This window comes from Glandiceps talaboti, chromosome 7 (genome assembly GCF_964340395.1).
Source record: "Glandiceps talaboti chromosome 7, keGlaTala1.1, whole genome shotgun sequence".
Lineage (NCBI taxonomy): Eukaryota > Metazoa > Hemichordata > Enteropneusta > Spengelidae > Glandiceps > Glandiceps talaboti.
In genome coordinates, this window is record NC_135555.1 from 25,535,694 (window position 1) to 25,560,217 (window position 24,524).

Consider the following 24,524-nt stretch of genomic DNA (forward strand, 5'->3'; position numbering starts at 1 on the left):
TGATATGAACCCAGGCCATATTCAGTGTTTGCATATGATATGAACCCAGGCCATATTCAGTGTGTGCATGTATGATGGCAGGGTGTGTGTATCATTATTAAAGACAGTACATATATCCCGTCTTGATATGTATGAGGCAATCTGATTGGTTGTAGTATTTACATACAGAATACCTGTTCCAAATAACATTTTAATTAATACTAGTGAATGAAACCAAGGCCTCTTGACGGTGTATCTTAGATGATGCTGTTATATCATTTGGAGCTGTTGGTTATTACTAGTGACTTTGTATACTATAGGAATTGGTTATTGAGAAAGAAGCTCGTTTGAAGGAGAGTATGAAGATGATGGGACTGTCCAACTGGATTCATTGGTTGGCTTGGTTTATCAAAAACTTTGTATTTCTGATGATTACAGGAATTCTGATCATTGTTCTTCTAAAGGTAAGGTGTCATCATTATTATAGAGAGTGTAAAAAGTATCTTTGCAGCCCCCCCCCCCCAATAATATAAACCCAAAAGCAACAAACAAACAAACAAACACCAACAACAAAATCACAACAAACAAACAACAAAAGCAGCCATTTTTAGCACAACTGAACTGATAATGTTGGTGGCATTGTGTGGTGTATGTCTCCATACCTATTGGTCACTTTGATTTTCTGAGCCCGTCTTTGTGAAATTATTTGTGCCATATTCAATTGGTCCTTAAAAATCTGTCATCTGAAATGTGTGTGTGTGTGTGTGTGTGTGTGTGTGTGTGTGTGTGTGTGTGTGTGTGTGTGTGTGTGTGTGTGTGTGTGTGTGTGTGACTTAAACTCAAAAGCCACTGGATTGATTGCCTTGGTGTTTGGTAGGGACATTACCTATGGTGTTTAGTTGAGAAATTGTTTAAAGGAAAATGATTGCATCATAGATGATACATTTGGTAAAAAAAATGTAATTTTTGGTCAAAAACGTTTAACTCAAAAACCATTGGGCAGATCGGCCTGAAATTTGGTGAAGATGTTGAAAGGGATGTATCCAGAAAGGATTTTTCTTGACATGGCAATCCCATTGGAGATATACAGATAAGTGAAAATGGGACTCCAAAACTACTCGGTTGATTTCAATGAAATTTCACAGGGATGTTTCTTAGGATATACAAATCAAGAAATATTAATTACATTATGATCCCATAAGTGATATGCAAATTAGGGCTAAAAACATCAATTTTTTAGCACAACTGAACTGAGGTTCAGTAGTGCTATAGGGATCGCCCGGCGTCTGTCTGTCTGTCTGTCTGTCTGTCTGTCTGTCTGTGTGTGTGTGTATGTGTGTAAACAACTTAAACTCAAAAACTGCTGAACCGATTGCCATGATATTTGGTGGGGCCATTACCTGGGGTGTCTACTTGGGAAATTGTTCAAATCAAAATGATCGCATCACAGATGTGTGATTTGGGTCAAAAAATGTGATTTTTGGTCAAAAAACTTAAACTCAGAAACTACTGGGCAGATTGGTGCGAAATTTGGTGGGAATATTCTTAAGGGGATGTAAAGTAAGATTTGTCCATGACGGGATGATTCCATCAGTGATATGCAAATTAGGGCTAAAAATGTGTCTTTTTGGTTAAAAATCTATAATTCCAAAACTACTGAGCAGATTGGGCTGAAATTTAATGGGAATGTATCTAGGGATGTATGGACAAAGAAATATTAAGCATACCATGATTCCATGAGTGATATGCAAATTAGGTGTAAAAATGTTCATTTTTGGTCAAAAACTTAAAAAGTACTTGTCTGAAACTTGGTGAGATGTTTCTGAAAGTGTTATTCTGTAGATTTTCTTCAAAACATTTTGACAAAATTGGCCCTAGCAACCATGACCACGCCCTTAGCAACAACCAAATGGCAGCATATTTTGGTCAAATAAAAACATCATCTGGTAGGCAAGTGAGTAAACATTCAAAAAATGTATGCAAATACCCAAGCAACCATGACCACGCCCATAGCAACAGCCAAATGGTCATGTATTTCACAAAGATAACAGGGATTAATAGACAATTGAATAAACAATCAAAAAATGTATTTAAATTTGCCTAGCAACAAGACCATGCCCATAGCAACAGCCAAATAATAACGTCTATTGCAAAGTAACAACAGCAAGTGAAAGACAAAAGAATAAACATTCAAAAATGTATGCAAATGTGCCTAGAAACAAGACCACACCCATAGCAACAGCCAAATAATCACGTATATTGCAAAGATAACAGGAATTGAAAGACAAAAGATTAACATTCAAAAAATGTATGCAAATGTGCCTAGCAACAAGACCACGCCCATAGCAACAGCCAAATGGTCACATATATTGCGAAGATAACAATGGGGACTAATAGACAATTGAATAAACATTAAAAAAATGTATGTAAATAAAGCTATCATAGTTGTTTTTTACCTATCATGCTCTGAACCCCTTCCAGCCTCCTCTGATATAAACTAGCTTATTTAGCGTTCTTAAGAACTTTGAGTGTTGTTTTGGAATTTCAAATATTTACACTATGTTGATCACAGGGTGATTAGAATCACACAACAGATGAACCACTGTCACAGGGTGATTAGAATCACACAACAGATGAACCGCTATCACAGGGTGATTAGAATCACACAACAGATGAACCACTGTCACAGGGTGATTAGAATCACACAACAGATGAACCACTGTCACAGGGTGATTAGAATCACACAACAGATGAACTGCTATCATCCACTTGTGTAATCTACCACATTGAAGAACAATAGATTTAGTTTGTGTTTATCTTAAGTTAGTAAACGGAAAGCTGGATTACCAGTGTCGTTAGTATTATAGCAAAGTTGCAATTTAAAAAAAAGAAGTCATATTGACTTTCTTATTAAGTGATTGTATTTTAAGAGAGAGTGACATTGTTTTCTTTGGTTTGTATCTATCAGGTTGGCAGGATATTTCAGTACAGTGATGGAGCAATCATATTGGTATTTTATGTAGTATGGATTATAGCAAGTATTGCATGGTGTTTTGCTGTTAGCGTCTTCTTCTCCAAAGGAAAGATTGCTATCATTGTAGGATGTACTTTATGGTTTCTTAACTACATGCCTTACATGTTTATTGCCAATCCTACTGTCTATAATGGTATGAGCAGGTAAAGTGAAACTTTTACTATATAGTACATGTTAATTGATTATAAAATGTAAAAATTGGTCATGTTGTTGAATTCCATCTCTGTAGTTCAATTCATCACCTATTGGTTTCTGTTTACACACTTATATGTTTATTTATTTGTTGTCATGATTTCTTTACATGTCATAACACTGGTCATTTAAAACAAGTTCTAATTCTTATCCATACAAATCACAAGTTCACATAATGTCCCTCAAAAGCATATTATGAAATATGATGACTGAGCTTACCATCATTTTAAATAGAACAACAAATGACAATTTATTATCACTTATATTTAGATACACATAGTGCCCATATTGTTGGTAGTAGGATGACATACTCTATAAATGTGTCTTGCTTACTGATAGTGATACATAACTTTTGAATAGCAGGGATGAAGTTATTCTCTATGTAACAACACATACTAAGGAAAGTATAAAAAGTCACATTATCAATGATAACGTATAAAGTTATATATAATAAGTATCAGATAAAAGGACAATCAACCAATTTTGTTTACAATCTTGAATGGCACCACTCACTGTTAGAATGACGTGCTATTTAATATTCTTAGAACAACAGAAGACAATTTAATATGGAAACATCTCTGTGATAGTTAAAATGCACCCACAAATGTTCTATTATTCACACTGTCACATGTTCTTAAGTCTAATTTTATTTTTCATTTCAACAGTGGTGCTAAAGCAGCTGCGTGTTTACTTTCCAATACTTGCTTGGGGTTAGCAGCCCAGCTGTTTGCCCAGCGTGAATCTCAGACAGTAGGTGTTACATGGAAAAATATTGCAACCCCGGTATCTGTTGATGACAATTTCAGCTTTGCTGTGATGCTTGTTATGCTTGTATTTGATGCATTTCTGTATGGACTAATAACATGGTGAGTTAATGTGTTGTGTATGGACTAATAACATGGTGAGTTAATGTGTTGTGTATGGACTAATAACATGGTGAGTTAATGTGTTCTGTATGGACTAATAACATGGTGAGTTAATGTGTTGTGTATGGACTAATAACATGGTGAGTTAATGTGTTCTGTATGGACTAATAACATGGTGAGTTAATGTGTTCTGTATGGACTAATAACATGGTGAGTTAATGTGTTCTGTATGGACTAATAACATGGTGAGTTAATGTGTTCTGTATGGACTAATAACATGGTGAGTTAATGTGTTCTGTATGGACTAATAACATGGTGAGTTAATGTGTTCTGTGTGGACTAATAACATGGTGAGTTAATGTGTTCTGTATGGACTAATAACATGGTGAGTTAATGTGTTCTGTATGGACTAATAACATGGTGAGTTAATGTGTTCTGTATGGACTAATAACATGGTGAGTTAATGTGTTCTGTGTGGACTAATAACATGGTGAGTTAATGTGTTCTGTATGGAGTAGTAGCATGGTTAGTTATTATGGCAAGGCATACTGATTTGTAAACCATACTGATTTGCTTGAACCATGGCAAGGCATACTGATTTGTAAACTGTACAGTGTATTCCATCAACAATTCTAAGCTTATAACTTTATTTTGTAGGTATGTTGAGGCTGTTTTTCCAGGCAGTTATGGCGTACCAAGACCATTCTATTTCCCATTCCAGCCATCATATTGGTGTGGAACCAAAGTCAAGACCATAGGTGTTGAGATGAATCAGGTCAGTTGGAATTTCTCTCTTCCACATTTGAAAAAGTGGTTGTTATCCCTACCCATCAAATACACACCATGCAAATTACCCATCAGTATGAGCACTTTATGACAAAGTGATGGCTATGTTTGTCCTAAATTACACATTTTGCCTTTAACCTCCATATATTGAATACAGATAGATACCATTCAAGTGGCTACCCCACAATCAACTAATAACTCAAGTTGAATACATAGAAAATCCATCCAAGTGTCTACCCCTATATTATTATAAGGTAAACTTTTGTTTTATATTTTGATCTTTGACCTTGGCCTCCATCTATACCGTCAACTAGCAAATTGTTCAATAAAGTGTGACATTTTACATCTAGAGACACCATTCATATGCCTACACCTATGTTGTTCAAGGCAAGTGACTAAGCTTTGACCATGACCTCCTTCAAGGTCAACTTCAAGTCACTGTGTTTTTAGGATAATTGCACTGTCATGTCTTTAGGATAATTCAGCTGTCATATATGTAGGGAACTGTCATGTCTTTAGGATAATTCAAGTGTCATGTCCGTAGGATAATTGAACTGTCGTGTCTTTAGGATAATTCAACTGTCATGTCTTTAGGATAATTCAACTGTCATGTCCGTAGGATAATTCAACTGTCGTGTCTTTAGGATAATTCAACTGTTGTGTCTTTAGGATAATTCAATTGTCATGTCTGGTGGATAATTCATCTGTCGTGTCTTTAGGATAATTCAACTGTTGTGTCTTCAGGATAATTCAACTGTCATGTCTGGTGGATAATTCATCTGTCGTGTCTTTAGGATAATTCAACTGTTGTGTCTTTAGGATAATTCAACTGTCATGTCTGTAGGATAATTCAACTGTCATGTCTTTAGGATAATTCAACTGTTGTGTCTTTAGGATAATTCAACTGTCGTGTCTTTAGGATAATTCAACTGTCATGTCTGTAGGATAATTCAACTGTCGTGTCTTTAGGATAATTCAACTGTCATGTCTTCAGGATAATTCAACTATCATGTCCGTAGGATAATTCAACTGTCGTGTCTTTAGGATAATTCAACTGTCGTGTCTTTAGGATAATTCAACTGTCATGTCCGTAGGATAATTCAACTGTCGTGTCTTTAGGATAATTCAACTGTCATGTCTTTAGGATAATTCAACTGTCATGTCCGTAGGATAATTCAACTGTCGTGTCTTTAGGATAATTCAACTGTCATGTCTTTAGGATAATTCAACTGTCATGTCTGTAGGATAATTCAACTGTCGTGTCTTTAGGATAATTCAACTGTCATGTCTGTAGGATAATTCAACTGTCGTGTCTTTAGGATAATTCATGACAACTGTCGTGTCTTTAGGATAATTCAACTGTCATGTTTTTAGGATAATTCAACTGTCGTGTCTTTAGGATAATTCAACTGTTGTGTCTTTAGGATAATTCAACTGTCATGTCTTTAGGATAATTCAACTGTCGTGTCTTTAGGATAATTCAACTGTCATGTCTTAAGGATAATTCAACTGTCGTGTCTTTAGGATAATTCAACTGTCGTGTCTTTAGGATAATTCAACTGTAGTGTCTTTAGGATAATTCAACTGTCATGTCTTTAGGATAATTCAACTGTCATGTCTTTAGGATAATTCAACTGTCATGTCATGTTAGGGCATGTATTTCAAGCTGACCTAGTAACTGTTAGGGCATGTATTTCAAGCTGACCTAGTAACTGTTAGGGCATGTATTTCAAGCTGGCCTAGTAACTCTTGTGGCATGTATTTCAAGCTGACCTAGTAACTGTTAGGGCATGTATTTCAAGCTGACCTAGTAACTCTTGTGGCATGTATTTCAAGCTGACCTAGTAACTGTTAGGGCATGTATTTCAAGCTGACCTAGTAACTGTTAGGGCATGTATTTCAAGCTGGCCTAGTAACTGTTGTGGCATGTATTTCAAGCTGGCCTAGTAACTGTTAGGGCATGTATTTCAAGCTGGCCTAGTAACTGTTAGGGAATGTATTTCAAGCTGACCTAGTAACTGTTAGGGCATGTATTTCAAGCTGGCCTAGTAACTGTTGTGGCATGTATTTCAAGCTGGCCAGGTAACTGTTGTGGCATGTATTTCAAACTGGCCAAGTAGCCGTTAAGGCATGTATTTCAAGCTGGCCTAGTAACTGTTAGGGAATGTATTTCAAGCTGACCTAGTAACTGTTAGGGCATGTATTTCAAGCTGACCTAGTAACTGTTGTGGCATGTATTTCAAGCTGGCCAGGTAACTGTTGTGGCATGTATTTCAAACTGGCCAAGTAGCCGTTAAGGCATGTATTTCAAGCTGGCCTAGTAACTGTTGGGGCATGTATTTCAAGCTGGCCTAGTAACTGTTAGGGAATGTATTTCAAGCTGACCTAGTAACTGTTAAGGCATGTATTTCAAGCTGGTCTAGTAACTGTTAGGGCATGTATTTCAAGCTGGCCTAGTAACTGTTAGGGAATGTATTTCAAGCTGACCTAGTAACTGTTAGGGAATGTATTTCAAGCTGACCTAGTAACTGTTAGGGCATGTATTTCAAGCTGGCCTAGTAACTGTTAGGGCATGTATTTCAAGCTGGCCTAGTAACTGTTGTGGCATGTATTTCAAGCTGGCCTAGTAACTACCGATATTAGGGCATGTATTTCAAGCTGGCCTAGTAACTACCGGCATTAGGGCATGTATTTCAAGCTGGCCTAGTAACTGTTAGGGTATGTATTTCAAGCTGGCCTAGTAACTACCGATATTAGGGCATGTATTTCAAGCTGGCCTAGTAACTGTTAAGGCATGTATTACAAGCTGGTCTAGTAACTGTTGGGGCATGTATTTCAAGCTGGCCTAGTAACTGTTAAGGCATGTATTACAAGCTGGCCTAGTAACTGTTGGGGCATGTATTTCAAGCTGGCCTAGTAACTCTTGTGGCATGTATTTCAAGCTGGCCTAGTAACTGTTAAGGCATGTATTACAAGCTGGCCTAGTAACTGTTGGGGCATGTATTTCAAGCTGGCCTAGTAACTGTTAGGGAATGTATTTCAAGCTGGCCTAGTAACTGTTAGGGCATGTATTTCAAGCTGACCTAGTAACTGTTGTGGCATGTATTTCAAGCTGACCTAGTAACTGTTGTGGCATGTATTTCAAGCTGGCCAGGTAACTGTTGTGGCATGTATTTCAAGCTGGCCAAGTAGCCGTTAAGGCATGTATTTCAAGCTGGCCTAGTAACTGTTGGGGCATGTATTTCAAGCTGGCCTAGTAACGGTTAGGGAATGTATTTCAAGCTGGCCTAGTAACTGTTAGGGCATGTATTTCAAGCTGACCTAGTAACTGTTAGGGCATGTATTTCAAGCTGACCTAGTAACTGTTGGGGCATGTATTTCAAGCTGACCTAGTAACTGTTAGGGCATGTATTTCAAGCTGACCTAGTAACTGTTAAGGCATGTATTTCAAGCTGACCTAGTAACTGTTGGGGCATGTATTTCAAGCTGGCCTAGTAACGGTTAGGGCATGTATTTCAAGCTGGCCTAGTAACTGTTAGGGCATGTATTTCAAGCTGGCCTAGTAACTACCGGCATTAGGGCATGTATTTCAAGCTGGCCTAGTAACTGTTAGGGTATGTATTTCAAGCTGACCTAGTAACTACCGATATTAGGGCATGTATTTCAAGCTGGTCTAGTAACTGTTAGGGTATGTATTTCAAGCTGGCCTAGTAACTACCGATATTAGGGCATGTATTTCAAGCTGGCCTAGTAACTGTTAGGGTATGTATTTCAAGCTGACCTAGTAACTGTTAGGGCATGTATTTCAAGCTGACCTAGTAACTACCGATATTGGGGCATGTATTTCAAGCTGGCCTAGTAACTGTTAGGGTATGTATTTCAAGCTGGCCTAGTAACTACCGATATTAGGGCATGTATTTCAAGCTGGTCTAGTAACTGTTGGGGCATGTATTTCAAGCTGGCCTAGTAACTGTTAAGGCATGTATTACAAGCTGGCCTAGTAACTGTTGGGGCATGTATTTCAAGCTGGCCTAGTAACTGTTGTGGCATGTATTTCAAGCTGGCCTAGTAACTGTTAAGGCATGTATTACAAGCTGGCCTAGTAACTGTTGGGGCATGTATTTCAAGCTGGCCTAGTAACTGTTAGGGCATGTATTTCAAGCTGGCCTAGTAACTGTTAAGGCATGTATTTCAAGCTGGCCTAGTAACTGTTGTGGCATGTATTTCAAGCTGGCCTAGTAACTGTTGTGGCATGTATTTCAAGCTGGCCTAGTAACTGTTAGGGCATGTATTTCAAGCTGGCCAAGTAGCCGTTAAGGCATGTATTTCAAGCTGGCCTAGTAACTGTTGTGGCATGTATTTCAAGCTGGCCTAGTAACTGTTGTGGCATGTATTTCAAGCTGGCCTAGTAACTGTTAGGGCATGTATTTCAAGCTGGCCTAGTAACTGTTAGGGCATGTATTTCAAGCTGACCTAGTAACTGTTGTGGCATGTATTTCAAGCTGGCCTAGTAACTGTTAGGGCATGTATTTCAAGCTGGCCTAGTAACTGTTGTGGCATGTATTTCAAGCTGGCCTAGTAACTGTTAGGGCATGTATTTCAAGCTGACCTAGTAACTGTTGTGGCATGTATTTCAAGCTGGCCTATATAGTAAAATGTACTGTATATGCATGTGTTTCAAGCTGGCCATTAATGGTACTGTTTGGGCATGATGTTTTTCAAGCTGGCCTAGTAGTGAATCCTCCCTAAATACTCACTATAAGTGAGTGATCTAGCTAGCCAGTATAACCTGTGACCCAGCTGCAGTCTACAAGCAGTGACCCAGCTAGCGAGCCAGTAAAACCTAGCTGTGACCAAGCTATAGAATGCAAGCAGTGACCCAGCTAGCCATTATAACCTGTGACCCAGCTATAGTCTGCAAGCAGTGACCCAGCTAGCCAGTATAACTATACAACAATTAGTTACAATTTTAAATATCATGTATTTTTTATTTTGCCCACCATGCAGGTACTCAAGTTTATGTTGTAAACAAGATTCCAATCGCATTATGTGCCCCTCCCCCCCTCTCCTCATAAGTTTGTATTGAACTTGTATTTGCTTTCACTGTCATGTCTATCATCATATCACCTGCCACCAGTCAAAGATGTCTTTGTAGTGTACATCTTGCATGATTCTCAAACCTCTTTCTTATCAGTAGTTTCTGATCAGACTCAAAACTTATTTTTATATCCATTCATTAAATCTGTTTGACTGTGTTTTGTAACATTTTCCTATTGTATCTGTTCCAGCCATTTGATACGGTATGTATACCCACTTCTCTTAAATATATAGCCAATGTTACTTTTAATTCACACTTGTCTAAAATGTGCACTCAGTTAAGGGTTCTTTTATTTACTAGCTTCTTACTCACTAAATTCTACACTAAGTTAAAGGTTCTGTGACTATTGGCCTACTTACCAATGTAACTAACATGTGTATTGTATTTATTTTCAATTGTGTGGAACTGAGGACTTCTAAAAAATGTATCCTTATACATGTCCAAACACTGAATCAGATGTAGTTCTTTTTCTATTGAAAGTAGGTGTTAATTCTCTTTCTCTGAATAACAAATCACGTATTATGGTAGCATGCCTTGTTAAAGTCAAAATGTGGACAGATGAAGAACATTCTGGTCAACATTTTATTTTCAAATATGCAAACTTATATAGTTAAGATGGTCTCTATTTTTGTTATAACCCTAACTCTACAACTCTCTACAAACTGGTTAAGATGATCTCTATTTTTGTTATAACCCTAACTCTACAACTCTCTACAAACTGGTTAAGATGGTCTCTATTTTTGTTATAACCCTAACTCTACAACTATCTACAAACTGGTTAAGATGGTCTCTATTTTTGTTATAACCCTAACTCTACAACTCTCTACAAACTGGTTAAGATGGTCTCTATTTTTGTTATAACCCTAACTCTACAACTCTCTACAAACTAGTTAAGATGGTATCTATTCTATTCCAACCCTAACTCTACAACTCTCTACAAACTGGTTAAGATGGTCTCTTTTTCTATTCTAATCCTAACTCTACAACTCTCTACAAACTGGTTAAGATGGTCTCTATTCTATTCTATTCTAACCCTAACTCTACAACTCTCTACAAACTGGTTAAGAAGGTCTCCATTTCTATTCCAACCCTAACTCTACAACTTTCTCCAAACTGGTTAAGATGGTCTATATTCTATTCTATTCTAACCCTAACTCTACAACTCTCTACAAACTGGTTAAGATGGTCTCTATTCTATTCCAACCCTAACCCTATCTCTACAACTCTCTACAAACTGGTTAAGATGGTCTATATTCTGTTCTATTCTAACCCTAACTCTACAACTCTCTACAAACTGGTTAAGATGGTCTCTATTCTATTCCAACCCTAACCCTAACTCTACAACTCCCTACAAACTGGTCAAGATGGTCTATATTCTATTCTATTCTAACCCTAACTCTACAACTCTCTACAAACTGGTTAAAATGGTCTCTATTCTATTCCAACCCTAACCCTAACTCTACAACTCTCTACAAACTGGTTAAGATGGTCTATATTCTATTCTATTCTAACCCTAACTCTACAACTCTCTACAAACTGGTTAAGATGGTCTCTATTCTATTCCAACCCTAACTCTACAACTCTCTACAAACTGGTTAAGATGGTCTCTATTTGTATTCTAACCCTAACTCTCCAACTCTCTACAAACTGGTTAAGATGGTCTCTATTCTATTCTATTCCAACCCTAACTCTACAACTCTCTACAAACTGGTTAAGATGGTCTCTATTTGTATTCCAACCCTAACTCTACAACTCTCTACAAACTAGTTAAGATGGTCTCTTTTTCTATTCTAACCCTAACTCTACAACTCTCTACAAACTAATTAAGATGGTCTCTATTTCTATTCCAACCCTAACTCAACAACTTTCTCCAAACTGGTTAAGATGGTCTATATTCTATTCTATTCTAACCCTAACTCTTCAACTCTCTACAAACTGGTTAAGATGGTCTCTATTCTGTTCCAACCCTAACCCTAACTCTACAACTCTCTACAAACTGGTTAAGATGGTCTATATTCTATTCTATTCTATTCTAACCCTAACTCTACAACTCTCTACAAACTGGTTAAGATGGTCTCTATTCTATTCCAACCCTAACCCTAACTCTACAACTCTCTACAAACTGGTTAAGATGGTCTGTATTCTATTCTATTCTAACCCTAACTCTGCAACTCTCTACAAACTGGTTAAGATGGTCTCTATTCTATTCCAACCCTAACTCTACAACTCTCTACAAACTGGTTAACATGGTCTCTATTTGTATTCTAACCCTAACTCTCCAACTCTCTACAAACTGGTTAAGATGGTCTCTATTCTATTCTATTCCAACCCTAACTCTAAAACTCTCTACAAACTGGTTAAGATGGTCTCTATTTGTATTCGAACCATAACTCTACAACTCTCTACAAACTAGTTAAGATGGTCTCTTTTTCTATTCTAACCCTAACTCTACAACTCTCTACAAACTGGTTAAAAAGGTCTCCATTTCTATTCCAACCCTAACTCAACAACTTTCTCCAAACTGGTTAAGATGGTCTCTATTGTATTCCAACCCTAACCCTAACTCTACAACTCTCTACAGACTGGTTAAGATGGTCTCTATTCTATTCCAACCCTAACCCTAACTCTACAACTCTCTACAAACTGGTTAAGATGGTCTCTATTTCTATTCCAACCCTAACTCTACAACTCTCTACAAACTGGTTAAGATGGTCTCTATTTGTATTCTAACCCTAACTCTCCAACTCTCTACAAACTGGTTAAGATGGTCTCTATTCTATTCTATTCCAACCCTAACTCTACAACTCTCTACAAACTGGTTAAGATGGTCTTTATTTGTATTCCAACCATAACTCTACAACTCTCTACAAACTAGTTAAGATGATCTCTTTTTCTATTCCAACCCTAACTCTACAACTCTCTACAAACTGGTTAAAATGGTCTCTATTTCTATTCCAACCCTAACTCAACAACTTTCTCCAAACTGGTTAAGATGGTCTCTATTGTATTCCAACCCTAACCCTAACTCTACAACTCTCTACAAACTGGTTAAGATGGTCTCTATTCTATTCCAGCCCTAACCCTAACTCTACAACTCTCTACAAACTAGTTAAGATGGTCTCTATTCTATTCTATTCTAACTCTAACTCTACAACTCTCTACAAACTGGTTAAGATGGTCTCTATTTTTGTTATAACCCTAACTCTACAACTCTCTACAAATTAGTTAAGATGGTATCTATTTGTATTCTAACCCTAACTCTATAACTCTCTACAAACTAGTGAAGGTGGTCTCTATCTGTATTTCAACCCTAACTCTACAACTCTCTACAAACTAGTTAAGATGGTATCTGTTTGTATTCTAACCCTATCTATACAACTCTCTACAAACTAGTGAAGGTGGTCTCTATTCTATTCTATTCCAACCCTAGCTCTACAACTCTCTACAAACTGGTTAAGATGGTCTTTATTTGTATTCCAACCATAACTCTACAACTCTCTACAAACTAGTGAAGGTGGTCTCTATTTGTATTCCAACCCTAACTCTACAAGTCTCTACAAACTAGTTAAGATGGTATCTGTTTGTATTCTAACCCTATCTATACAACTCTCTACAAACTAGTGAAGGTGGTCTCTATTCTATTCTATTCTAACCCTAACTCTGCAACTCTCTACAAACTGGTTAAGATGGTCTCTATTCTATTCCAACCCTAACTCTACAACTCTCTACAAACTGGTTAACATGGTCTCTATTTGTATTCTAACCCTAACTCTCCAACTCTCTACAAACTGGTTAAGATGGTCTCTATTCTATTCTATTCCAACCCTAACTCTAAAACTCTCTACAAACTGGTTAAGATGGTCTCTATTTGTATTCGAACCATAACTCTACAACTCTCTACAAACTAGTTAAGATGGTCTCTTTTTCTATTCTAACCCTAACTCTACAACTCTCTACAAACTGGTTAAAAAGGTCTCCATTTCTATTCCAACCCTAACTCAACAACTTTCTCCAAACTGGTTAAGATGGTCTCTATTGTATTCCAACCCTAACCCTAACTCTACAACTCTCTACAGACTGGTTAAGATGGTCTCTATTCTATTCCAACCCTAACCCTAACTCTACAACTCTCTACAAACTGGTTAAGATGGTCTCTATTTCTATTCCAACCCTAACTCTACAACTCTCTACAAACTGGTTAAGATGGTCTCTATTTGTATTCTAACCCTAACTCTCCAACTCTCTACAAACTGGTTAAGATGGTCTCTATTCTATTCTATTCCAACCCTAACTCTACAACTCTCTACAAACTGGTTAAGATGGTCTTTATTTGTATTCCAACCATAACTCTACAACTCTCTACAAACTAGTTAAGATGATCTCTTTTTCTATTCCAACCCTAACTCTACAACTCTCTACAAACTGGTTAAAATGGTCTCTATTTCTATTCCAACCCTAACTCAACAACTTTCTCCAAACTGGTTAAGATGGTCTCTATTGTATTCCAACCCTAACCCTAACTCTACAACTCTCTACAAACTGGTTAAGATGGTCTCTATTCTATTCCAGCCCTAACCCTAACTCTACAACTCTCTACAAACTAGTTAAGATGGTCTCTATTCTATTCTATTCTAACCCTAACTCTACAACTCTCTACAAACTGGTTAAGATGGTCTCTATTTTTGTTATAACCCTAACTCTACAACTCTCTACAAATTAGTTAAGATGGTATCTATTTGTATTCTAACCCTAACTCTATAACTCTCTACAAACTAGTGAAGGTGGTCTCTATCTGTATTTCAACCCTAACTTTACAACTCTCTACAAACTAGTTAAGATGGTATCTGTTTGTATTCTAACCCTATCTATACAACTCTCTACAAACTAGTGAAGGTGGTCTCTATTCTATTCTATTCCAACCCTAGCTCTACAACTCTCTACAAACTGGTTAAGATGGTCTTTATTTGTATTCCAACCATAACTCTACAACTCTCTACAAACTAGTGAAGGTGGTCTCTATTTGTATTCCAACCCTAACTCTACAACTCTATACAAACTGGTGAAGGTGGTCTCTTTTTGTATTCCAACCCTAACTCTACAACTCTCTACAAACTAGTGAAGGTGGTCTCTTTTTGTATTCCAACCCTAACTCTACAACTCTCTACAAACTAGTTAAGATGGTCTCTTTTTGTATTCCAACCCTAACTCTACAACTCTCTACAAGCTAGTTAAGATGGTCTCTTTTTGTATTCCAACCCTAACTCTACAACTCTCTACAAACTAGTGAAGGTGGTCTCTTTTTGTATTCCAACCCTAACTCTACAACTCTCTACAAGCTAGTTAAGATGGTCTCTTTTTGTATTCCAACCCTAACTCTACAACTCTCTACAAACTAGTGAAGGTGGTCTCTATTTGTATTCCAACCCTAACTCTACAACTCTCTACAAACTAGTGAAGGTGGTCTCTATTTGTATTCCAACCCTAACTGTACAAACTAGTTAAGGTGGTCTAAATAGGCTAGTGGGAAAATAGACTACATAAGGGGCTTCATGACTTAGTTAGATTGTGATGGAATATGAATGACATAAGGGGCCTCATGACTTGGTTAGATTGTGATGGAATATGAATGACATAAGGGGCCTCATGACTTAGTTAGATTGTGATGGAATATGAATGACATAAGGGGCCTCATGACTTGGTTAGATTGTGATGGAATATGAATGACATAAGGGGCCTCATGACTTGGTTAGATTGTGATGGAATATGAATGACATATTAAGGGGTCTTGTCAGTAAGATATGGTGATGGTAGACCTGTCATTTGTATCTCTTTATATGTTGATATACCTCTATAGAGATAGTGAGGGTCAAAAACACTGTGTCCTCTAGAAATATATGTACCTGTAGCCTCAGACGGTCATGGTGTGGGCTGAGCTGTAACAAAACTTTGTTTAAAGAATGACTGAAAATAAATTGGTACTGAAACTGTGTTGAGTTAAACCATTTTACTGCAGAGCTTTAGTGTACTTTCAAGTATATTGCAAACTTAAGTTTATATATACACTTAACAAAGTTAACATGCTACTTTCCATGAAAGTCACTATGAGGATTACCTGTCTACACATTGTGTGTACCTTGAGACTATGGTATGAGGATTACAATGTACACACTGTGTGTACATTGAGTATGAAAATAGTAGAGAACAGATCTCGAGATCTGAAAATAGAGAACAGATCTCGAGATCTGAAAATAGTAGAGAACAGATCTCAAGATCTGAAAATAGTAGAGAACAGATCTCGAGATCTGAAAATAGTAGAGAACAGATCTCAATATCTGAAAATAGTAGAGAACAGATCTCGAGATCTGAAAATAGAGAACAGATCTCGAGATCTGAAAATAGTAGAGAACAGATCTCAATATCTGAAAATAGTAGAGAACAGATCTCGAGATCTGAAAATAGAGAACAGATCTCGGGATCTGAAAATAGTAGAGAACAGATCTCAATATCTGAAAATAGTAGAGAACAGATCTCGAGATCTGAAAATAGTAGAGAACAGATTTCAATATCTGAAATCTTAGAGAACAGATTTCAAGATCTCAAAATAGTAGAAAAGTTTTTGTAGTGCTGAATCAAAACTAATGTGCACTAAATAATCCTACACAAAAACTCAAGTTTGTCGATAAAGTGAGAATTTGTGGCCGCCATCTTGGCTTTTGGTGAGTCACGTCATTCTTCCGCCTTCCTTTGTCCTGGGTTGCCCGCGAAAAACTGTGACAATTAGTCATTCAGGAACAAAACGCTTTGAAACATCTGTGGCCGTTTTGTCTACCGAATGCGCCCCAGATCTCAATATCTCAAAATAGTTTCATAAATGATGTTTTTTGGTGAGTCACGTCATTCTTCCGCCTTCCTTTGTCCTGGGTTGCCCGCGAAAAACTGTGACAATTAGTCATTCAGGAACAAAACGCTTTGAAACATCTGTGGCCGTTTTGTCTACCGAATGCGCCCCAGATCTCAATATCTCAAAATAGTTTCATAAATGATGTTTTTTGGTGAGTCACGTCATTCTTCCGCCTTCCTTTGTCCTGGGTTGCCCGCGAAAAACTGTGACAATTAGTCATTCAGGAACAAAACGCTTTGAAACATCTGTGGCCGTTTTGTCTACCGAATGCGCCCCAGATCTCAATATCTCAAAATAGTTTCATAAATGATGTTTAATTTTATGATGTCTATATAGATGTAACATGTCATCTTATTGACAGTCAAGTAATTCATTTCACAGGTTACTCCTGATGCTGATAAAGTACACAGTAAGAATTTTGAACAAGAGCCTACTGACCTTGCCACTGGTATAAGTATAAACAACCTAACCAAGGTCTATAAGGTATGTAGTTAACTTAATTTGTAAAATGTGTTCCGAAAGAATTACATGTAATAGTCATTTTTAGCACAACTGAACTGATAAGGTTCAGTAGTGCTATAGGTATGGTTTGGTGTATGTCCATGTGTGTGTGTGTGTGTGTGTGTGTGTGTGTGTGTGTGTGTGTGTGTGTGTGTGTGTGTGTGTGTGTGTGTGTGTGTGTGTGTGTGTGTGTGTGTGTGTGTGTGTGCGTGCGCGCGCGCGCATGTACGACTTGACAACTTAAACTCAACTAGATGTAAACTGAATGCCTCCCGTAAGGGAATAACTAATTATGCAAATAACTCATTAAACTAAAAAAACTATGGTAACAGGCTTTGTTTTTGGACAAGCGTGCCTTCTTTGGTTAATGTATATGCCAAATTATATGGAATTTGAAGAGTGCATGATACTGCATAATTACTGCATATCGTTCACTATTCAAAATACTCATTAAAGGTAAAAGTTGTAGGAACAAACTTCATAGGACAGGTGCGTATTATTATGGTGTGATGTACCATATTATACGAAATTTGAAGCTTGTATTTTTAAGATACAACCTAGTTACCTAAAATCATTAATTATGCAAATTGTTCATTAAAACTCTAAGCTATATTAATAAATTTTATAGGACATATCCGCTTTGTTATGGTTAACGTATGTACTAAACGTGCTGGTCATCCTTCCAGAGGACGAATCTCATCCTTCAAAGCCTGTGCGGCCCTCCCCCCAGGGCCTTTCTGCCTACCCACTTCTCAGGCTTCATGTGGAATGACACCCAGTACTTTATAGGGAAGAAATGTATTAATCGCCATCTTGGTTTCCATACGGCGACAAGCCCGAGTACCCGGATGGACGGGGGACTAACCCGGAAGCGAGTCATTCTCGGCCATACGTTACAGTGATAACACTGTCTGAGAAATCGCTGCGTTCAGAGTGTCATTATTCACAGAATTGCCATTTTCGAGTGAAACCCCTTCTTGATTTAGTATAAGTTATATTTTGAAAGTTTTATCGCTATTTTGAGAAGATTTTCTCACGTACTGTCAAGGCTTACTTGGACTTGGACCTTACTCCAGTTCAGCGGGAAGTTTAGCCAGTCCGATAATTCTTTCTGGTTTAGTTTACAACACTGTTGATCCCGGAGATTTTGTTGTTGTGATGAAAAAAAATAAAAAAAAGATCACTTCAACCATTTCGTTGTGTTTTCTTTGTGAAAGGTAATCGAACATGAACGAGTGTTACCACTGTAACGTATGGCTGGGAATGACTCGCTTCCGGGTTAGTCCCCCGTGCATCCGCGTACTTGGGATTGTTGCCGTACGGAAACCCCATAGCCCATAACCAAAGTCTTGTTGTATTAATAATAACTTAAATTTGAAGAACAGCAAATGCACACTAAATTGTTTAGAATGGTCTAGACATGGTCTAGAGACAGATAGCTGAAGATCCCTTGTGTTAACATCAACAAGTTGCCAGTAAATGTGGAAGTAAAATATGTGTGTTTACTCTGGCAATATTGACACTCTTCTAGCATTTTGTATGTGACTGATTGCATGTATGGTGTCAACAACATATGAAACTTCAATTAAATTTCAACCATTTCTGAATTAACATATACACATGAACATAAATATTAATCAACAGAATTTATGTTGGGTTATGAGTATAAGCTTACTCGTTTACAGGAGTCTGAATACACTTCCTGGCTACTATGCACTCATGTTCATTGTTTATTGGCGTGTGTATAACTCTATCATTTTGTGACTGATAATTTCCCCATTTTTCATCAAAATATATGCTATTGATGGCAGAGGCTTGTTATTTCCCGGGAATATAAATGTTATTTGTGAATTGATGAGCAGTATACTCAAAGTTAGGTATGGCACCAATGTGATTGGTTAAGGCATGACCTTCTAACCTTAGATCAGTATTCATTAGCAATGCCTACCATCTGGTGAAAGGATATACAATGTGCATTGTAAAGCATTCTCACATGACCAATTTACATTGATAAAAGGTGAACTGAAATTATGAAACTCATACCTTGATTGACGTTACCTACGATATAAGAAGAGGTTGAAATAATTGAACTTGGAACACCTTCTGCAAGCCGATAATGTAGGACAAAGAGGACGTAGTGTTGTTACTTTTTTACCTCGCAAAAACACATATAGTACTTTGGCAGGTAGTAGATAAATCATTCAGCAAATGAACACCTAAACCTTAGCATGAATAAGCATGTGGGTAAACATTTTAAAAAACTACAGTTATGCTACAATGGCATTAGCGCTATTTTATGGAAAAGTGTTCATGTGCAAAATCATCATTATAATGAATTAAATTCACTTGTTTTTGCATTCACTTCAACATATGATTACAATTTCAGTTATGGTAAAATCTAAAATCTAGGATAAGAACTTTTACAGACTGATTTATACTATTAAAAATTCACCCACTTTTGTCTAGCAATAAAGACCACATTAATAGTAACAGGAAATGAAGGTTTATATAGTTAGCAAAAATAAATCATTCAGGAACATGCCAATATACCTAGCAACTAAGACCATGCCCATAGCAACAGTCACACGAGGTATTGTAAATATACATTGCAAAAATGACAACTTGGATTGGTAGTCAAGTGAATTATCATTCTGAAAATAAACACTATGCCTAGTAACCATGACTATGCCTCTGGTAATGGCTAAATTTTGGCTAAGATATAACAATAATGTGATGAATGGCGCATATAAAAATAAACACATATATGCATAGCAACCATAGCCCATAGCAACAAGCAAGCTACAGTAACATGTGCAAAGATAGCAACAGAGACTCAGAAGTAACTGTTATCAATCAACTTGCTAAGACTGGATGATCTCTGTCCCACCAATATCAAACCCTCACTTCAGTTGTTACCCAAACTCTACTGTAACTACTATAACACCATTGTAAGTGTTTTTCATTTGCCTTCTTTGTAGAGTTCTGTTGGTAGCAAACTAGCTGTGGATGGAATAAGTCTGAATATGTTTGAAGGTCAGATCACTTCACTCCTGGGTCACAATGGTGCCGGTAAGACCACTACAATGTCTATCTTGACTGGTCTGTTCCCTCCAAGTCATGGCAGTGCAATGGTCAATGGATACTCCATCCTCAATGAAATGGACAGAATTCGAGACAGCCTTGGCATCTGTCCACAACATAATGTACTGTATGATAGACTGACTGTCAAGGAACATTTGGATTTTTTCATCTCCTTGAAGGTATGATCAAATGAAATTTCACATTTTGTCAATCTCCCATGGCATTTACACACTTTACATATTTTTTATTGGGAAGGTCTGGAAGGAGCGAAAGTAAATTGGCATTAAACTCAACTCATCAGAAAAAGAATTAACCATGCCTTGATGAATGAGAAAAATAGTGGCAAAACGTACTTACTTACTTACTAATTACTTTTACTACGCATCAAATGAAGAATTTCTTTGTAAAGCTTTAACTTTGGATAGATTTTGTTTGAAAGATTTTAACTTGCTATACAGTTGATGTATGAGCTTTCTTTTTAGACCTTGACCTTCGACCTTGAAAGTCTTCTTCAAGGTCAAATAGTCAAATTTGGGTTATCTTCATAGCTCTTTGAATCAAACATGTCAAAGTGATGATGATATTGTAATCATGATTTCAGTGTTACTTTGTGATGCACTTAAACTTCAGTGACTCTCTTAATTTCGCGACCTTGACCTGTATAGCAAAATGGCAGCCATATTCGTGATAAAAAAATGTTATCTCCAAAAATTTGATACCTATGGATACCATTCAAGTGCCTACCCTCATATTATCAATGACCTTTCTAATTAGAAAGTGACCTTTGACCTTGACAAAAAGGTAAGCTTTCTTTTTAAATCTTGACCTTTGACTTTGATCTCCATATTCAAGGTCAAATAGCAAATCTTTCAATAAATTATTTATTTTGTATCTAGAGAAACCATTCAAATTTGCATAAGACACCAGTTGGGGACTATGTCTAGTGTATGACAATCCTAACAACACATCTGAGGCTTGTACCTTGTCCATCTCTTTCACTATATACCTACCAAAACAAAAAATAACAAAACTAATCCAACCAATAAGTCACTTGTTAAGTTGTATCTAAAGTGTTTGATCTTTTTAGAAACTACTTTTATTGACTGTTTTTTACCTCCCATGTTAGGTAAGGGAAGGTTATATTATATGCATTGTGAAGTCAATCTCATCTGTGTGTCTGTCATCGTTTTCTTAAAAACACCACTCAGTTCAAATGAAATTTGGTACACACCTTTTTTAGGGTACTGGCTTTAACTGATAATAGGGTTTTGTGATTGATTTGAGGGTATTGTGATGCATATTAATGAGGTCAGACCATGAATATTAATGAGGTCAGAAAACAGGAATTAGCTTGTAATTTATATGGCAAAGTTCGGAGAAATTTCAAAAACTGATTTGAAGTGAAATTTGTCATTGAGACATGGTCTACCTTGAAGTACCAATTATTGGTTGTTTTACACGTAGTACACAAAAATACATAGATATGTCATGATATAGTGAGAGTTTTACAATAAATGTGTTTGTAATTCTTATACATGTACATGTAGGGTAAAAGTGGTCCTGAGGCCAAATCTGAAGTTACCTCCATGATAGCAGATTTGCAATTGGTTGATAAAACTGACTGGCAATCTCAAAAATTATCAGGTGGAATGAAAAGAAAACTGAGGTAAATTTTATGATTACACTCACAGTACTCACAATGATCACAGTCAACTATTCATCATCATAATAAATGAAAGGTTTGATTTTGACAATGAGTGTGATCTATTTTGACATTGAGAGTGATCTTTTTTGACAATGAGAGTGATCTATTTTGACAATGAGTGTGATCTATTTTGACAATGAGTGTGATCTTTTTTGACAATGAGAGTGATCTATTTTGACAATGAGTGATCTATTTTGACAATGAGTGTGATCTATTTTGACAATGAGAGTGATCTATTTTGACAATGAGTGTGATCTATTTTGACAATGAGTGTGATCTATTTTGACAATGAGTGTGATCTATTTTGATAATGAGTGTGATCTATTTTGATAATGAGTGTGATCTATTTTGACAATGAGTGTGATCTATTTTGACAATGAGTGTGATCTATTTTGACAATGAGTGTGATCTATTTTGATAATGAGTGATCTATTTTGACATTGAGAGTGATCTATTTTGACAATGAGAGTGATCTATTTTGACAATGAGTGTGATCTATTTTGATAATGAGCGTGATCTATTTTGACAATGAGAGTGATCTATTTTGACAATGAGAGTGATCTATTTTGACAATGAGAGTGATCTATTTTGACAATGAGAGTGATCTTTTTTTGACAATGAGTGTGATCTATTTTGACAATGAGTGTGATCTATTTTGACAATGAGTGTGATCTATTTTGACAATGAGTGTGATCTATTTTAGCTGTGCTATTGCTCTGATTGGTGGGTCTAAGATTGTGATTTTGGACGAACCAACATCTGGTATGGATCCATATGCCAGAAGAGCTACCTGGGAACTTCTGTTGAAGCATAAAACTGGACGAACTATGGTTCTTACCACACACTTCATGTAAGTCAACTTAAAATTATGGTTCAGTTACAAACCATGGTGATAGGTTGTCGATGACTCATTGTTGCCTCTTAGTAGTGTTGTCAAAGTCCAATAAAAAAGTCTGTGAAACAATTATTTTGTCATATCATCAGGCATTGCGTTTTTTCCAGTCCACTCCTTTTTTGATGATGACTACTCATATGGACAGTAAAATAACAAGTAGAAGAAAAGTAGCATGCAACATTCTAAGTTTTACAACATTTTGATTTTTGTGGGAATTATGAATCAAGTCAAGGGAAACCAGAAATGTTACTATTTGACCATTCTTGTATGATGCAATGTTACTTTAGACTCCGGTTATTGACTCATGTTTAAACGTGCTATCAATATTACTTTGTCAGAGTTTAAACTACAGTGCATGTATCTGAGTGTTAAACTTGATTTCTCTCTCAAATTGTTTTCCATCTCATCAGGGATGAAGCTGATCTTCTTGGAGATCGAATAGCTATCATGGCAAATGGACAGATCATGTGTAGTGGGTCATCACTATTCCTCAAGAACAGGTTGGTAACAAGATTATAGTGAAGGTACCTTATTGGAATCTAGGTTTTGAAGTGACTAAGTAGGTTGGTAATAAGTGTTAATGTGTAGTGGGTCGTTACTATATCTAAAACAGGTTAGTAAGTGTTAATGTGTAGTGGGTTGTTACTGTCTAAAACAGGTTGGTAAGTGTTAATGTGTAGTGGGTTGTTATTATATCTAAAACAGGTTGGTAAGTGTTAATGTGTAGTGGGTTGTCACTATGTCTAAAACAGGTTGGTAACTTAATGTGTAGTGGGTTGTTACTATGTCTAAAACAGGTTGGTAAGTGTTAATGTGTAGTGGGTTGTTACTATATCTAAAACAGGTTAGTAAGTGTTAATGTGTAGTGGGTTGTTACTATGTCTAAAACAGGTTGGTAAGTGTTAATGTGTAGTGGGTTGTTACTATGTCTAAAACAGGTTAGTAAGTGTTAATGTGTAGTGGGTTGTCACTATGTCTAAAACAGGTTGGTAAGTGTTAATGTGTAGTAGGTTGTTACTATGTCTAAAACAGGTTGGTAAGTGTTAATGTGTAGTGGGTTGTCACTATGTCTAAAACAGGTTGGTAAGTGTTAATGTGTAGTGGGTTGTTACTATGTCTAAAACAGATTGGTAAGTGTTAATGTGTAGTGGGTTGTTACTATGTCTAAAACAGGTTAGTAAGTGTTAATGTGTAGTAGGTTGTTACTATGTCTAAAACAGATTGGTAAGTGTTAATGTGTAGTGGGTTGTTACTATGTCTAAAACAGATTGGTAACTTAATGTGTAGTGGGTTGTTACTATGTCTAAAACAGATTGGTAAGTGTTAATGTGTAGTGGGTTGTTACTATGTCTAAAACAGATTGGTAAGTGTTAATGTGTAGTGGGTTGTTACTATGTCTAAAACAGGTTAGTAAGTGTTAATGTGTAGTGGGTTGTTACTATGTCTAAAACAGATTGGTAAGTGTTAATGTGTAGTGGGTTGTCAC

General features: G+C 36.7%; 1 protein-coding gene across 1 annotated transcript in view; it reads left to right on the top strand.

Annotated features, from left to right (window-relative positions):
• Positions 1-24,524, top strand: part of LOC144438205 (phospholipid-transporting ATPase ABCA3-like) — a 136,359-nt gene that overhangs the window by 32,066 nt on the left and 79,769 nt on the right. The window contains exons 10-19 of the mRNA XM_078127249.1: positions 300-443; positions 2,948-3,156; positions 3,871-4,071; positions 4,729-4,829; positions 10,436-10,471; positions 17,260-17,339; positions 20,336-20,617; positions 21,986-22,104; positions 22,847-22,993; positions 23,449-23,538. Of these exons, the coding sequence (XP_077983375.1) occupies positions 300-443; positions 2,948-3,156; positions 3,871-4,071; positions 4,729-4,829; positions 10,436-10,471; positions 17,260-17,339; positions 20,336-20,617; positions 21,986-22,104; positions 22,847-22,993; positions 23,449-23,538 (1,409 nt within the window). The remainder of the gene's footprint in view (positions 1-299; positions 444-2,947; positions 3,157-3,870; positions 4,072-4,728; positions 4,830-10,435; positions 10,472-17,259; positions 17,340-20,335; positions 20,618-21,985; positions 22,105-22,846; positions 22,994-23,448; positions 23,539-24,524) is intronic.